This window comes from Hippoglossus stenolepis, chromosome 24 (assembly GCF_022539355.2).
Source record: "Hippoglossus stenolepis isolate QCI-W04-F060 chromosome 24, HSTE1.2, whole genome shotgun sequence".
Lineage (NCBI taxonomy): Eukaryota > Metazoa > Chordata > Actinopteri > Pleuronectiformes > Pleuronectidae > Hippoglossus > Hippoglossus stenolepis.
This window is the reverse complement of record NC_061506.1, coordinates 3,635,743-3,652,934: the sequence shown is the minus strand read 5'-3', so window position 1 is coordinate 3,652,934 and position 17,192 is coordinate 3,635,743. Positions and strand designations below refer to the sequence as shown.

Below are 17,192 nucleotides of genomic sequence, written 5' to 3'. Positions count from 1 at the left end.
CAATACACGGTATGTGGACAAACACAGGCTCATCTTTGACAAGCAGCCGCCCTCTGGCCCGTCTGGATACATGATCCCTGACAGGAGAGTATGGAGGACAATAGCAGCCCTCCAGACACTTGTCAAAAAGAGGAATTTCAGTTGCATTTGCACACAGATGTGCTACAGTATGTGGACAGGTGTGTCAGTCATGTAAAAAAAAGCTTTAGCAGGACCTGAGAAACATGCACATCCTGCTCAAATGACAAAAACACATGCAGTGAATGTGTTTGGGTTGGAAATATGCTAAGGGGTCATTTATTTTGTGTGGGATTTAGAAGCCTTCAAATAATGCTTAATGCTGAATCCCAGTAAAGTGTGTGGCTTGGTGAATTGTTGCTGGTTTCCATTTGTTGTGCAGAAACCACAGACTGAATTGGTGAGTTAGTTGATAAATCAGTATCATGACTCTTTATTTTGTTATCTATTTGTATGTATATAATAATCTGAATAATATTCCAGGCGAAAGTTGCAACTATATGTTGATTTCTATCATTTTCTCTCTATCTTGAATATTAATTATTGGTTTTACATCCCTTTCTGGGTTCAGTGTGTGGAAGTGTTTCCTGTGTGTTATTATGTAAACTCACAATACACAATCATCATCACACAAATAAAGTTTATTATTACTGTTATTGTTATTATTATAGGGGCTTATTCTCAGCACCCGCTCTGACCTCCAGCCTCCCCGAGGGGGCGTACGGATCTCTCACGTACGCCACTGGTTGGATGCACAAAGCGCTACGTGTTGTACGTAAGCAGCAGCCGCCGCCATCTTTGGCAGTGGAGAGGTGTGCAGCATCCTCAGCGGCTCATTGGCCCCTTCTCCCTCCAGCTTCCTCCGTCGCAGAGACGGTGCAGCCCCCGCATGGCGAACCGCAACATGCAGCACGCGAACATGCAAAGCAGCAACTCTCCGCAACCCCTGAAACGCGAGCAGGACTCCCCGGCCTCGGAGCAGTCTCCTCCGGGGAACAAAGACAGCCCCGCGCCGCAGACTCCTTCTTCTTCTCCTCCTCCTCCTCCGCAGCAGCAGATGGAGATGTCCCCCGCGGACGATGCAGGGGAAGGAGCCGGCGAGGGAAGCGGGGACAGACCCGCAGAAATGACCCTGGACATAACGAGCTTCCGGAAGCCCGGGGAGAAGACGTTCACCCAGCGGTGTCGCCTCTTCGTCGGGAGCCTGCCGCTCGACATCCCGGAGGAGGAGTTCACCGACATGTTCGCTAAATACGGCCGAGTGAACGAGGTGTTCATCAACAGAGAGCGGGGCTTCGGCTTCGTTCGCCTGGTATGTTCGAGTCCCGGCCGCCTCACTTTGAATCCTCTGTTTATCTGTTCTCCTCGTTTCACGTGTTGAATGAAAACCATGGCTACGCGGAGCTAGCTGCTAGGCTAGCACTAGCAAACATGCTAGTTTACACTGTATTAAAGCTCTTGTAACTTCATATAATGTTATTAAAAGTTGCTAATTGTGTTTTACTAAGTTATGAGAAGGTTGGACACATTTTACATTTTTCAGATTTTATAAAAATGAACAGTTTTGTGTTGAAAGCTACTGAATGTTGACATTTCAGTGTTGACAGCAGGTTTTGTTTTGCTCCTCTCACGTGACTTCCGTTGTGATGGTTCTACACATAATAAACATGATTTGTGTTTACATGACACTTTGTGACAGATAATAAAGTTGTGTAAGTTATTGTGCTCTGGCAAGTGTGATGTAGCTTTAAGTGCAAATGAAAAATACAAAATAAATTGCAAAATGTCAAAGATAAACACATAAATAATTAAAGTAAGTGAAAGAGTAGGAGACACAAACATCTATCAATACTTATGACAGTTTTAGTAGTAACTTGCTCTGCAGCCAAATACCGTGCACCCCAGTGGTGTGTCATCATCCCTAATTGTATCCCTTGTCTCCCAGGAAACCAGGACGTTGGCAGAAATCGCTAAAGCTGAGCTGGACGGGACCATTTTGAATAATCGCCCAATCCGGATCCGCTTCGCTACGCACGGCGCCGCTCTCTCAGTCCGCAACCTGCTGCCAGCCGTGACCAATGAGCTGCTGGAACAGGTAGAGCGGAGAAGATGATGAACTCTAAAGAATGTCTGCTTGTCAGTTGATTGCCTGGTATCTGTGGAGTGATAAGTAACCTGAAATATCACCTCGTCCCCCTCAGGCGTTTTCCCAGTTTGGGCCGGTGGAACGGGCCATTGTCGTGACCGATGACCGTGGGCGTCCCTCGGGGAGAGGCATTGTGGAGTTTGCCAACAAAGCAGCTGCACGTAAAGCCCTGGAGCGCTGCACGGAGGGAGCACTGCTTCTGACCAAGTAAGGAGTGGGGGGGATGCAGTGGGTCTCCAGGGGGGAACACACAGAGCTGGCTGGGATTGAATGAGTGCGTGGAGTTATGTCTGTTTTACACTGTGAGGGAAATAAGTGTGAAAAGGTGGCCCAAAAGAATAAGTACTGTATTACCCTGAGTAGAAGACTCAAACAGTTTTTGTCCTTTTCTTCAGCACACCTTGTCCAGCCATTGTGGAGCCCTCAGACCACTTTGATGATGAGGAAGGATTCCCCGAAAAACTGCTGCAGAAGTCTCCGAGGTACCACAAGTAAGTACAGAGGGGATTTGTTGTCTAATGGTACAAATACATTTTTGTTAAAATAAACTGTCCCTTTGTTTCTAGTGCAGTTTTGAACCCATCTCTCTTTTCCTAGGGAACGGGAGCAGATGCCACATTTCGCCCAGCCCGGCACGTTTGAGTTTGAATACTCGTCTCGCTGGAAAGCTCTCGATGAGATGGAGAAGCAGCAGAGAGAGCAGGTGGACAAGAACATTAAAGAAGCCAAAGAGAAACTGGAGGCCGAGCTGGAGTCGGCCAAACACGAGCACCAGCTCATGTTAATGAGACACGGTAAGGGCTGTTTGTTGTGTGTTTGTTCAGCGCTCACTCAATGCCCCATTTCATGCTGCACTCGTATTGGTTGATGAGGAGAATATTGACTTTATTCCAGATCTAATGAGGCGTCAGGAGGAGCTGAGGAGACTGGAGGAGCTTCGTAACCAGGAGCTGCAGAGACGAAAGCAGATAGAGATGAGGTGTGTCGCCATTCTTTGAACAAACCATCATTTCTTCTTTTTGTTTAAAGGGGACCTATTATACTTTTCCCTATTTTCTGCCAAGTACATGATGTTGCAAAGTCAGTTGTCTAATTGACTCATCTTCTCCTTCTGCATCGCCCTCCCTGTCGGTAGACATGAGGAGGAGAGGAGGAGGAGAGAGGAGGAGATGATGAGACACAGAGAACAGGAGGACCTGAGACGCCAGCCAGACGGCTTCAAACCAAACTACCTGGAGAATGTGAGTACAGCTGAAATGTCTGCATTCACTTAAACACACGTCCAGTTACATTTGCACACCTACAATCATGAATTACTCCAATGAAAGATTTAACCAAAGCACACACATTTATTTTTAATTCATACAAAGACATCAGAATGAAAGAAGAAATACATCATGTCATATTTCAGCATATTTGACTTGATGTTCTAATAATATGGTCGTAAGTTCTCAGTTGTCAGTATCACAATAGTTGCATAGTGTTGTTTCTTTTTCCAGCAGGTAGAAGGATTTTAGTCAGGACAGTCTTTGTTTACTTGAGTAGATTTACAGCCAAATTCTTCAGCAGCATGTGAAACCACCACTGTGGATTATATATATTTCGTTTTTTGAAGAAAAGTCTGTTTATCAGATGCTTTGGTGTGACCATCTGTTTTGGTCAAGCTGATAGTGAGCGCCCTCTGCTGGATCACGAGGCAAACTACCTCAGACATTCTGAAGTCTAGTCTAGTCTGAATATTTTAAATTCGAACAGGTCACTTCAGTTTGGATTTAATAAGTTCTACCTAATGTTTGAGTTTTGAGTAAAAAGTGACAGCTGTACCCCAGATCAATGACGTAAAGTCGCTCAGATTCAGTGTCACTGAATCTGCCTCTGAACCTCTTCCAGTGGGTTTGGTAGTTTTCACACCACGGTCACTCGCTGCTGTTTTAGTAGTTAAAGCTCTGATGTTGTCCTTTACGAGGCTGCTAGTGTCTGTTTAGTAATTGATTTCAAGTTTAAGTTTTTTTTTTTCTTTATGAGACCATCTTATCTTTGTTATCCTTTTCTGTCACTTTCCAAACTTGAATCAACTTCTCTCTGAAAGTTAAGTATTGAACCGGAGGAGCTGTGGTATCGGTTTACATCACAGTACAGTGGTAGCTTTTGTGTTCATGTCCTTAACAAACAGAAAGAATAGTCTTTGGAACAACACATTGTTTGTCTATATGGATGTTGTGTGTATTTACTTTGTCTTTATAAGTTTAGTTATTGCATGAGAGTAGAACGTATAGTTTTGCTGGATACAGTGCATACTGATTTGCTACCAAATAAACTCTTTGAGTGGGAAACACTACAACATACAAATGGCACAAATCTGAGCTCGACTACTGAACCTAAATCATTGCTCGCATCATTCTTTAAACATACACAGAATAGATAATTGATTTAATTATTTAGTGCTTTTAAAAGCAATGCGCAGGTTAGATTTTTACAGTGAATTAGAGCCAATATGTAATTGTAAACAAAGTGTGAATGTCTGTTGGAGTGATACTGTATGTTGTTGTTATCTGTCATAACTTTTCTCTTCAAGTCCTGTGCTCCGTTTAGACGTCCTGTTGGAGTCGGCATCTTTACACATACATAATAAACTTGCATATATCCAGGACCCTCAGCAAAATTATATGAATTACAGCCACAGCTTAATGTCCTCAAACTGTTATTTGAGGTATTTAGTCATAGTCAGTAGTCTTGTTAATAAATGCATGGAAGTTTTAGTAGAATACATGAGATGCATAGTTTTTTAAGTGGGGGGGGGGGGTTCATATGTCTTGTGTGTGGATTTTAGGAAACACTAAGTATTATCCATTAATGTAAAACATTATTTCCACCACATTTTAGAGCACTTTTCTGTAATAACAGTACACATTATCAGAGATGTCCCTCCTACATATTATTCTTTTCACATTCAATCACTGACTTTCTCTTTCTTACATTTTATTTGCTGGGAATTATTGATTATTGTTAAAGACAGATGTTTCCCAGAATGTAAATCAGGCCTTCGCTGCCTTCTTGTGGACAAATTAGGGTAGTGCATGCTTCAGCATCGTAATCCCAAACTGATAATAATCATATTCGTAACATATTGCTCATTTTACAGGTAAGTATATAAAGAATACAAAGGTTCAGGTTTACAGCTTTTGCAGTAACTTATTTTTTTTCCCAATTTCCCATTCATTTGGTACTTGTGGGATTAGATGCATTATTTGGGCAAACTAAATTCAACTTGTATAGTTTGCTATTAGGTTATTGTAATATGTTTTTCATGTATTTATATTCTATATTCATATTATATATATTTTATTTATTTACAGCTGCATTTCAACACTTATTAAATTGTGAGCATTTGCATATTGGTGTTATAGTTTAAATGATATTGACCCATTAACATGGGCTCATATGTTTTAGGTCATTGATGTCCTGCTTGTTTAACAGTAATATTATGTATTTATATACAGGATGTGTCTCCATAATGTGAGAGGATGTGAACAAATGTACGACTGAATGAATGGATAGTAATAAGCTTTTATTTACTCATTGAGAAGGGTCCTGTTTAGTTTGGCCCTCTTTGTAGATGTAGACACTTGTAGCTCATTTCCATCAGCTTCCCAGTGAATTAACAGCTAATGTGGCTTTTTGCCAGAGTTGCATTAGAAGCAAGGATGAGTGATGGGGAATCATAAACACAGCCACGGATAATTTACCTGGCTATCATCAGTTCTGTGTCAGCTACTTTTACAGTGTGAGTGTTGTCCTGTGGGCGATCCGCTGCAGACCTGTACTGTAGCAGAGTTTTATTCTCAAGGCTCTTCTTCACTTCTTCCAGAGAGAACAGGAAATGAGAGTGGGTGAGCTGGGCCCTCGTGGAGCCATTAATATGGGAGGTATGGGCATGATTGTGAAATGAGGACTGGTTGATAGAACAAACAGAGATTATACGTGATAATAAGTGCTTTGATGTCATTTTTACACAATTGTTCTTATTTGTCTCGCATTCCAAGTGAGTCCTTTTCAACAAGATGTCATTTGTGAGAGTTTAAATTTTGATGCCTCATTTGGTGTAAAATGCACTCACTTGGCATGTGGTACAAAAGGAGCAGAAAACATCCGATACCACCTGACTATATGATGTCTGAACTAACAGAACACACAGTGTGCTGAGCAGGGCTGTCATTGTCGGGGTTGGGGTGTCATAGTTTGAGAAATCCTCAGTCCCCGAGCTCTCATCCTGAGTCGTATGCAGATATGAAATCATAGATCATAATCTTCTTATCAGGAAATTCAACTGCTGGTCATGATTTAAACATGAAGTTTACAAGTTGAAATGGCCTTTTCTTTGCAACAGGATGATGCACCTTTTCTTTACTGAAGAAAGAATAATTATTGACAAGAATCAAACAATATGAAACTATATTCCTCAAACTAAAAGCTGCTCTGCGGCTGCAGGATGAGGGGCTGGGGTCTGAGGTTTAAATTTGTCATGTTATAAACAGAGAGTGTAACCTTGGATTGCACATCACCTTTACAAACTGCAGTGCTTCATTCCTATTTACTTTTCTGTCTCAGGTTTAAACTGGAAACAAAAGTGGGATCTTTGATGTGTGGGGGATTCTTCTATTATGTCTGAATGTTGCAGTTAAGTCTAAGTGCAGAGTCTAGTTGATATTTCTACAACATGATGTAGTAGAAGGAACTAATGATGAACTTCTCTAGTATTTACAAATACTTGTACTGGTACTACTGTACTACAATTGCAAAAGTGTAATAGTTTTATTGCAGCATTTACTTTTACATTTAAATTTAGTGCAACAAAGATGTGTGCAGTTCACTAGTGGAGGAATTCTTTAGCTGGTTTGTCTTTAGTTTGAACTTTACTTGTCTTGTCTGTGCAAGTCTCTTCTTTTTTTGTCTTGTTCAGTGTGGGTTTCTAACAACCTCATCTCTGTGTTCTCTATATTGAAGGTGATGTGCAATCCAAGGGTTAGTTGATAAAATGTCCATTTGGTCTAAATTTTAGTTGAAGTGTGAAACTCTCAAGCTGCTAATTTCACAGTCTTCTGTCCCTGTAAAAATGTAACCTCTCATATTTCCTGTGTAACATGATTCAGCGCCTGCCAACTATTTTAAATTAATGTTGGTTTTTGGTTATGAATGATATTCATGATATTCAGATTAACCAACAGATGGTAGATCTTTTAGTTTTGCTTGAAGTTTAACATCAATACTTAAGCATGCAGTAAGGTTCATTTTAAATGAGTAGCAATGTTTTGAATACTAATAATTGATGGGGATGCACCAATCTAACTTCATAACAGTTAAACTTCTTAAACTTTTGATAACACAGTCTGAACCTAAATGTTGGTCAGCAACCTATTTTCTCCATGAAACAATGACAACACTCATTTTATCAATATGCAATATAGAAACTACTTGAGAAATATGTTTCATAGTTTTCAGTGCTAATTAGCAAATCAAGATGTAAGGATTATCTTTGTGAGCATGTTAAAATGCTGACTTTAGCATTTCTATCAAAGCTTCACTTTGCCCATGTACAGCTGAGAGCACGGCTCTACTCCATTTTCTTTATTTTGAAAGTCTTGTGACCATATCCTGTGCTGATAGCAAGCAACGCTTGTGATGCACATGTTGACTGACGCCACCTCTTCTGATCTGCTACAACGAATAGAGCAGAAAACTATTCAACGGGGATCAGTCTCTTTTCATAGGAACCAATCATGTGCATCCCTCACCATTTTAGGGGTTCATGACAATAGCATGAAGCTACAAAAGTTATTTTGGGGAATTAAATGTATTTCGTGGAGCTATCCAATGACCAACCGCTGCTCCGTTGTTTTGCATGTAGACGGCTATAACCCGCCCCCTGCAGGGCCCAGTGGTAACCAGGGTCAGATGATGGCCATGAGTGGAAGGGGAGGAGCCATTGGCGGAGAGGGAACTGCTAATATGGGCACGCCATTGATGTCAGAGAATGGAGCCATGGTAATGTATAAAAAGATAAAGCCTGCCCTTAGATGCTTTATACTAAATGATTGTTTTAAACCCCTTTTTCAATCTGCAGACATAACTAATAGAATCATTTTTCTCTCTCTCTCGCTTTTGCTCTTGGATGGCGAAACCTGGATCAACAATGAACTTTGAAAAACACTTATTTTTGGATACAATGGATTTAATTTTTGACCCCCAAATCTATCCCTATAATACCAACATAATCTTACAACAACCCACTTCCCTTTTTGAAACACTGACCCCATGGAACCACAGCGAAACGATAGATACCCGCAAGGTGGACAAATGGGGGGCCGACCAGACGTGGAGTCCCCGAAACTGCAACAGCAGCAGCAGCCACATCAGCAGCAGCAGCCACATCAGCAGCAGCAGCAGCAGCCACATCAGCAGCAGCAGCCACATCAGCAGCAGCAGCCACATCAGCAGCAGCAGCCACATCAGCAGCAGCAGCCACAGCAGCAGCAGCAACAACAACAGCAACAGCAGCAGCAGCAGCAACAACAGCAGCCATTGGCCCCCCAAGTTGTACCAGCTCCAGGATTTGGCAGGGGGAGTCCAGTAGGGGGCGTCTTTGATGGGCCAAATAACAAGCGCCGCAGATACTAACTTGACCGTGTTCTCATGGGACTTTTGTTACTGAGCCTATTCTTGTTTTTTTTACCTAGTTGTCGACCTACTGTTCTCCCTGTGGCTTGGATATGTTTCAGTGAAAAGAGCTTTTTTTTTATCTGTTTTGTTTTTTGAAGGTCGTGTGTAGGGTTCAGGGGATTTATTTGCAGAAATGGAATATAGTAGAGTAAATATGTTCCCTCAGAATAAGCCTATCCTTGTGTTGCTTTGCCACGTTTCTAGTAGCACTGAACAGAGAAACAAAACACTGGCTTCAGACAGGGCCTTGGGAATTTTTTACGTATGCTGAAGGTTGATATATGTTCTCCTACACACTTAGCAGGGGAGGGTCAGGCATGAGATACTCAGTTGGTTCATTGTGCTACTTCACCACTAGCTATCACTAAATCCTACACACTGACCCTATACGTTTTTCTGCAACACAAGTTTCCTAGTATGCAATGGAAGCAACTCGCAGTCAGACATTTTTGCAGTTGCTGTTGTGCTGGTTCGACTGTATGAAGCTGATCTGTGGGACGGTTGAATTGATAAAAGATTAAGATTGGACATTGTTTAACATCAAAACCAGACTAGTGACGTCTGGGCCATATAATGCCTCAGTTCATAGATTTTGTTCTTGTTGCATCTGATTGTTTGCCTCCCTGTAAACATACTATGAACTAATTTAATGTTGAATCACAGTGGGGGAGATTTGAGGCTTTCGGTGCATCCTGTACTTGATGGTCAAGAGAAATAAATACTTTGTAGGTAATCTTGTTTCTTTGTGGTTTGAAAGACTTATCTCTTCCATTAACTAACTCCCTTGTCAGGTTGGCAAGTTGGGAACATCTTTTAAAGCCACAGGGCAGATAAGGAAAAATAATTAAACTGTCTACTAGAATTAATCCCCACGTTTGGCTGCAGAGGGCGCTGTTACATAATGTTGCTTTGATCAGACTTTGAATGGGGGTTCATTTAAAGCTGTTCTTAACTGTGTTATATATTTTACTACATCAAAAAAATATTTTATAGTGCTTGACCACACAAGCACTCGGCTTTCTCTGGATCTGGGAAATGTGATAAACCCTGACCAGGAGTCACGGTTGCTAAAGAATAGATTTATAACAGGTAAATGCATTTCATCTTTCTCTTGTATCGTAGAACACACATCAGACATCTGCCTTCACTCATGCTCACTGTTATTTCATAATAACTTCTCATAATAAGAGGATGCTTGTAGGTCTTTACCCACATCCAATTTTCAGTTTGATCAATGTGTGAATTCGCAGGTAAGTTTTTGATGAACCGTTTTGTCTCTACAATAAATAAAGATGATTTGTTAAAACACAGATTTCTTTACCTCTTTTCTGTTATGAAATTAATTGATCCACTCCAGAGAATGTTATTGAATATAAAGTGAAAGATGGAATTATGACTTTCTACGATCAGAGTGATATTGATACTCTCAGATTGGAAAGTGTGTTTGCAGCAGGAAGGTTGGGAGCCGGCGAGACGTGCTGCTTTTCTTTGCCATGCCCAAGGCTGCTCATTATCAACATGAGGGAAGGTAATCATTGAAGTGATCCAGTTCTTAATGGGGCTGATTGTGGCCAATTTGGGGAATGAATCATCCGTGTCCCTCACTTTGTGGCCTCGTTCTCCTTTAGCCCACTTTATGGCCCACTTCTGTTTCTACAAGAACAATAGATTTTGGGACAACAGTTGTTTTTCCCTGATGAAAAATCCAATTTACCTCCTTTATATTCCTCCCTGCATTTGTGAGGCATGAAGAATTATATTTATCGTGTTATCTTTTATTACCATCGTGTCATATATCTACATCACGAAGCAAAGATACTGTCTCCTTCCTTCAAAGATTGAATGTGCCCTACATTACAACATTGTGACCTAGATGAAGCTAAAAGTTATGTAGGTGTGTTTATTTACTTTTTTTAATGTCTCCGCCTATTTCTGCTGACTGGACATTTCCCCCCTTTAAACTGCTCCCAATTCATGACCTCAATCTGTGAAGATAATTTTTTAGCAGCCTCAAGCCAGAAGGTTTGAAAACCACTGTTGCAGAGATTCATATCCAAATGAGAAAAAAGTATTTTAAAGGATCCTCAAAAGGTCGAACTCCACATTTGTTCTGACTCCCATGTGGAAGGTTGAGAGATCAAGGCCCTGCCGAGCCTTTCTTTGCTTGACGATGTTTAAACAGACTTTTAAACCAGTTTTTATTCAAACAAAACACACGGACACCAAGTTATGGAGGACGAAACATGACTTAAGTATAACTTGGGTCCTTACTGTGAGCGTCTCGCCATCATCAACCTCTCAATGAATGTACTCATGATGGATGAGTAAATGCATTAAGACAGATTGTGATATTTAATTATCATATCATGTGATGTGCTACATAGTTTAAGACATCTGTCATGCCCAGGAATGTTTTCAAATAGTTTCAACGGTTATATTATTACTTCACCCCTGTGGACTCTACCTGACTTGGTATATTCCAAGTCCCCCTTCTCCATATACACCATTGGGATCCTCCACTTCCGGTTTGCCAGTCGGTACTTCCGCATGGAGCCGGAGCTGCAGGATCCGGAGCCATAGATCCATCATGAGGTGAATACTGTTTAAAACATCAACACAGTTATTACATCTTCTGTGTGTTGGACGCGTCGCTGCACATTCTTCATTGTTAACTTGTGTTTGAAAGGAAAACTCGTCTCGTTACTTTCTAATGGGAATGCTAAGCTAAGCTAGCATCACAAGCTAACCTCACCTGGCACCAGTTGTTCAGTCATGGGAAGTAAAAGAGAGAAACTTGTGTCTGGAGCAGAAAGAAGCTGTTTCTAAAGTTTTCACCTTTTAAACATGAACCGAGAATGTTCCATAAAATAAATTTAGTTTTTCAAACATGCAACTTCACCACTAGATGTCACTAAAGTCTACACATTGCATTGATAGTGTTTTATCACCCAGCCCTAGTGTGTTTGCTTTAAAAGTAAAATTCAACTGTAACATTTGGATTTGAATTATATTCTAATTGTATGATTCTAATTGTATGTGAGATTGTTAGATTATCTGAAGCATGAAAAGTCAGTTAATAATAATCTCAAATCAATGGTTTGTTATTTTAGGCAGCAGTTACAGAGAGGAGACCCCCCACGGAGCCACCAGGAGCCGGAGCTGCTGCCGGGGGCCACCATGAGGTGACTATTGCATAAAATAGCTCAACATTTATTAGATATTCTGTGTGTTCATGTGTTTCTGCAGCTTTTTCATTGTTAACATGTGTTGTTGAGGAAAACTCGTCTCATTAGTTTGTTTTGTTTGCTACTGTCATTAGCCAGAGATGGAGGTAGAGGGAGCCAGAGCTGCTGGAGCCGCCAGGAGCCGGAGCCCATGGACCCATCATTTGGTGACTACTGCTTAAAATATCAACACATTTATTGGATCTTCTGCGTGTTTGACGCGTCGCCGCAGCTTTTTCATTGTTAACATGTTAATAGTGGAAACTGCTGTGACTCATCAAACAATCAGAAGATCTAATCAATGGGTTGCTATTTCAGGTGGTAGTTACCGAGAGGAGACCACGCAAACCTTTTTTCCGTGTATGCGGTTTACAGATAATAATATTAAATAAATGTTTCAGTAAAATTCAGCTGGTTTCTGTGTTTCCTTCGATAACCACTTGTTCCTGATTCTCTGGAGGGCCGGGGGAGACACGGCCTCCCCCTGGTACTCACCCCCACCACCAGTGCCACCGTCACCAACACCCACATACATACAGACACACAAACACACCCGTTACCAACACCCACATACATACAGACACACAAACACACGCTCCGGTTATCAGCCACGGTGAGGATTCGAACTAGCTCCTCACAGGTACATCCTTGCAGATGTGAACCAATCCACCACGCCACCGAGTCCCCTTCGCATTCACCAACCTTCTCGTGGCGCCTTTATCTTTTCACTTCAATCTCCCAGAGCATAAGAATCAAACCTCAGTCTTGTTCTGTTTCCATGAACAAGACTTGAACTCACAGCTACAGAATCACCAGACTACTGTCATCTGACTGAGCTACTTGACCCAACACAAACAAAGATCCTCTCATGAAGCTTTCAACTGTCTCATCAGACTGTTTGACTTCATAAATTCACTGGGTCCCATAAGAATTGAACCCACGACTCCAGGTCTGCAAGTCCTTCCTCTAACAGACTGAGATACTTGACCAGACACACTTCAGCCTCTGTCTCTGGGTTCTTGGCTCTTTAATGTGAGTGGAGGACTTCACCAGCTCTGAGTGTTTGCATTGGGGGCTGGACATAGAAGAAGAAGCTTCTTAAAAAGAAATGACAGGTGTCTGACCAAGTAGCTCAGTCTGTTAAAGGATGCACTGCTACACCTGAGGTCGTGGTTTGATTCTTATTACAATCTGTTCTCTAAGAGGCTGAGCTACTTGACCAGAGACACACAAGCCTCTTTCTTTGAGTTCTCAAGTCCAACTCACTGACACTCAGTGAAATTATGAAGTTATACACATGAAAGACTTGAGAAGCCAAAGAAAGAGACTTGTGTGTCTCTGGTCAAGTAGCTCAGCCTCTTAGAAGATGGACTCATAAGAATCGAACCAGCAACCTCAGAGGTCTAAGTCCTGCTCCAACAGACTGAGCTACTTGGTCAGACACCTGCTGTTTCCTTCTTAGAAGGTTTTCTTTAAAGTCCAGCCCCCAATGCAAACACCCAATGATCTGTTTAAGTCCAACGCTCTATACATATAGAACGTCCGTTAAAACTTTGCCATCATCCTGTAGCGTAGAGGAAAGGCTACAGGTCTTGATGGCAGAAGGTTCTTGTTTCAAATCCCACTGAGTTTAGCTTTAAGTTCTCTTGTGTAGATGCACTCTTCATATAGTACGTCCGTTCATTTAAAGCCATCATCCTCCTGCAGTGTAGTGGAAAGGCTACAGGTCTTGATGGCAGAAGGTTCTTGGTTCAAATCCGGTTGCTAGCTTTGGATGATCCATCATAAGCCACATCTTGCAGGTAGTGAGGCTACAGGTCTTGATAGCAGAAGGTTCTTGGTTCAAAACCTGCTATGTTGAGCTTTAAGATCTCTTGTGAAAATTGTACTCTACATATAGAACGTCTGTTAAAGTAATGTCATTGTGCTTCTGTAGTGTGGAGGTAATGCTACAGGTCTTTGGACCAGAAGGTTCTTGGTTCAAATCTGACAAAAGACACTTTACCATTCTCCCATGATCCATGCAATTTAAAAGAATTAATTAAAATAAAATATACAAAAAGTGACTTAATTAAACTTAAAAATAAAAAAAAGACTTAATTATACTCTGTCTTTATTGCACTCTGCACAATACTTATAATACTTATATTACTAAAGTATATATTGCATTCTCCCATGCTTCGCATGGGAGAATGCAGTTAGTTGAATAGTGTATGCGCATGTGAGAATGCAACTATTCAACTAGTCATGGGAGCCTTGTTCCTTGTTGCCTTGTTCTGGCAGGAGACACATTGTTGGACTCACCCAGACTCCGTGCTTTGCACGGAGACTGGTGAGGACTGGGTTCTTTCATACAGCTATGCATCATCCACCTGCTCCCCTACACTCAACACTCGACACCCTGCTCCAAAGCCAAAGCCAAGTTTGGCTCTGGTCAGATTTGAACCAAGAACCTTCAGGAGCCAAGTCCTGCAGCATCTCCTCTAGGCTAGCGGAGGTCTCCTTTAGTCCTTTGAACAGATGTTCTATTTGTCTTGTTCATTTGTATCATGTTAACAATACAAAATTGCCCCTGAATGGATTTGAATGGGAGAATGGAAAACTGTCTGTGGCCAGATTTGAACCAAGAACCTTCTGGTTGTAAGACCTGTAGCGTTTCCTCAACACTGCAGAAGGACAATGGAATAATTTTACCGGACGTTCTATATGTATAGTGCATTTTCACAAGAGAACTTAAAGCTAACAACAGCGGGTTTTGAACCAAGAACATTCTGCTATTAAGACCTGTAACCTCTCCTCTACGCTACAGAAGGACAACGGAATACTTTTAACGGACGTTCTATATGTATAGTGCATTTTCACAAGAGAACTTAAAACTAACCTAAGCGGGTTTTGAACCAAGAACATTGTGCTAGCGAGACCTGCAGCCTTTCCTCTACGCTACAGGAGGATGATGGAATGTTTTTAACGGATGTTCTATATGTACAGTGCGTTTTCACTTGAGAGAACGAGTTTAATGAGCGTTGGACCCAGAACATTCTTTATCCTGACCAAGTTGCTCAGTCTGATAGAGGATGGACTAAGCAGTCTGAAGTGGTGGGTTCGATTCTTATGAGAGTCCATCTTCTAAGAAGCTGAGTTATTGACCAGAGACACACAAGTCTCCTTCTTTGGGTTCTAAAGTCTTTCATGTGTATAACTTCATAATTTCATAGTGTCAGTGAGTTGGACTTGAGAACTCAAAGAAAGAGGCTTTTGTGTCTCTGGTCAAGTAGCTCTGTTTTTTAAAGGATGGACTTTCATAAGAATCAAACTCTGGACTTTCAGTTGCAAGTCCATCCTCTATAGGACTGAGCTACATGACCAGACAGACAATCCTTTCTCTTTGGGTCCTCAAGTCTTTAATCTGAGCGTTGGACTTCAACAGATCATTGGGTGTTTGCATTGGGAGCTGGACTTTAGAGAAGAAGCTTCTAAGAAGGAAACAGCAGGTGTCTGGTCAAGTAGCTCAGTCTGTTGGAGGAGGACTTTTTTACCAGTTTTCAGACGACATACTAACCTACCCCTAAGTCTAACCCTTTTTAAAATCATGTCTTATACATGGAGTAACTGTCTCCTGGGCACCTTCATCACCCAGGACCTGAAGTGGGAACTGAACACTGGATCCTTCACCAGAAAAGCCCAGCAGAGGGAGCACTTTGCAGTTGAAGACGTTCAACCTGCCAAAGACGATGATGGTGAACTTTGATTCTGATTCTGATAGAAAAGGATATGGTCTAATCTTTGTTAAAAATGTCATAGTACAGTGTCATCTAAAATATCTGAAAAAGGTCATAGTATAGTACGTCTCCCTGGACCCTGATACTTCAGTCTTGGCCATAACAACAAGGTCCCCTCGGTCCCTTTGTTTGTTTGTAAGCGAGATGAGGTTTAAATATTATATATGTGGAGTCGTCAGTACTGGAGGCTGCAGTTTCAGGACTGTGGTGCAGTTGCCTATGGAGAAAAAAAGAGAATTCAATATTGATATAAGAAATGTGGAGCACCCTGTTCAGTTATACTTCATTAAAAGATCAGCATGAATTTATTGCAGATTTTATTGTTGACTTTTAAGGTCAACAATAAAAAAAACCTCCAACTCCTTATGGTCTCTTAAATCTCTAAAACCTAACTGTCTATTTTCATCATTTTATAATGTTTCATTTTATCTCGTTTATTTAGCTTTTAAATTGTTTCTTATTGTTTTTGTTTTTTTAACTGTTTCCTATCATCTGCCTTCACTTTTCATTTTTAACTTGTAAAGCATCTTGTAACTGCTGTGAAAGGTATAAATAAAGTTTTGCTATTATTACTTATTATTATTATTACTTACTTACGAAATACTTAATATTTCATCACATCAGCGTCACATCATCATAAGTATCAAGATTTTGAAAAGTTTATTCTGAAGGAAGAACCACACGGACTCGGGGTATACTGCCCTCTTGTGGAGGAGGACATGTATGGTCGTGGTTATCATCACTCATCTGTGTGATATTCAAAGACGTTTCAGAGTTTCTCTAGAAACAAGGAGATTCAAGATTTTGGATCCAGAGGAAATTTTTGCTTCCTTACTCCCATAATATTATGACTTTATTATCGTAATTTAATGAGATTATTCTTATAATCTCCAGGCTCTTTTTCAATATATGTGTTTCTTCAATATGGTAAATGATGAACCTTTGATGCCCTCTTGTGGCGCAATTCTAGTACTACAGCCAAGTAAGGAAGGTATGTTGAAGCATAATTAAAACTTAATTTACTCAGAGTAGAGTAATATTTATGCATGTACAGTATTTACTCACTCTTTATCTTTCTTTTCTTGTATATATAATATCAGTAGCTGTGTCTTCTATCATATAAATACAAGGTGACATTTGACATGTAGTCGTGTTTGTTAGTTTATCCCCAAAGTAAACTCTGCCCTCTCATTTGTTAAAAATAATAAAGGATATTGTGCGAAATTAATGATGTTAAAAATAGGCGGACCTCTTTTTTTGGCAGCGTGTTGGCGCCGCCTCCATTCTGTGCGTAAAGACGCATTAAGA

General features: G+C 40.9%; 1 protein-coding gene and 1 long non-coding RNA gene across 3 annotated transcripts; both read left to right on the top strand.

Moving 5' to 3' along the window:
- Positions 1-792: 792 nt before the first annotated feature.
- LOC118103547 (paraspeckle component 1) lies at positions 793-9,614 on the top strand. 2 transcript variants are annotated; one of them, XM_035150617.2, is made up of 10 exons: positions 793-1,330; positions 1,964-2,113; positions 2,220-2,371; positions 2,560-2,655; positions 2,762-2,958; positions 3,059-3,143; positions 3,300-3,405; positions 6,033-6,090; positions 8,070-8,206; positions 8,489-9,614. In XM_035150617.2, the coding sequence occupies exons 1-10, from the start codon at positions 908-910 to the stop codon at positions 8,837-8,839; spliced, it is 1,755 nt and encodes a 584-aa protein (XP_035006508.2). In that variant the 5' UTR covers positions 793-907; the 3' UTR covers positions 8,840-9,614. The 2 variants fall into 2 exon arrangements, 1 of the variants encoding a protein (XP_035006508.2); XR_007032466.1 differs by lacking the exon at positions 6,033-6,090 and having other exon boundaries at positions 8,489-8,637.
- Positions 9,615-11,395: 1,781 nt separating this feature from the next.
- Positions 11,396-12,515, top strand: LOC118103512. Its single transcript, XR_004694888.1, has 3 exons — positions 11,396-11,473; positions 11,992-12,063; positions 12,201-12,515. It is a non-coding gene; the product is annotated as an uncharacterized LOC118103512 (long non-coding RNA).
- The last annotated feature ends 4,677 nt before the right edge of the window (positions 12,516-17,192 follow it).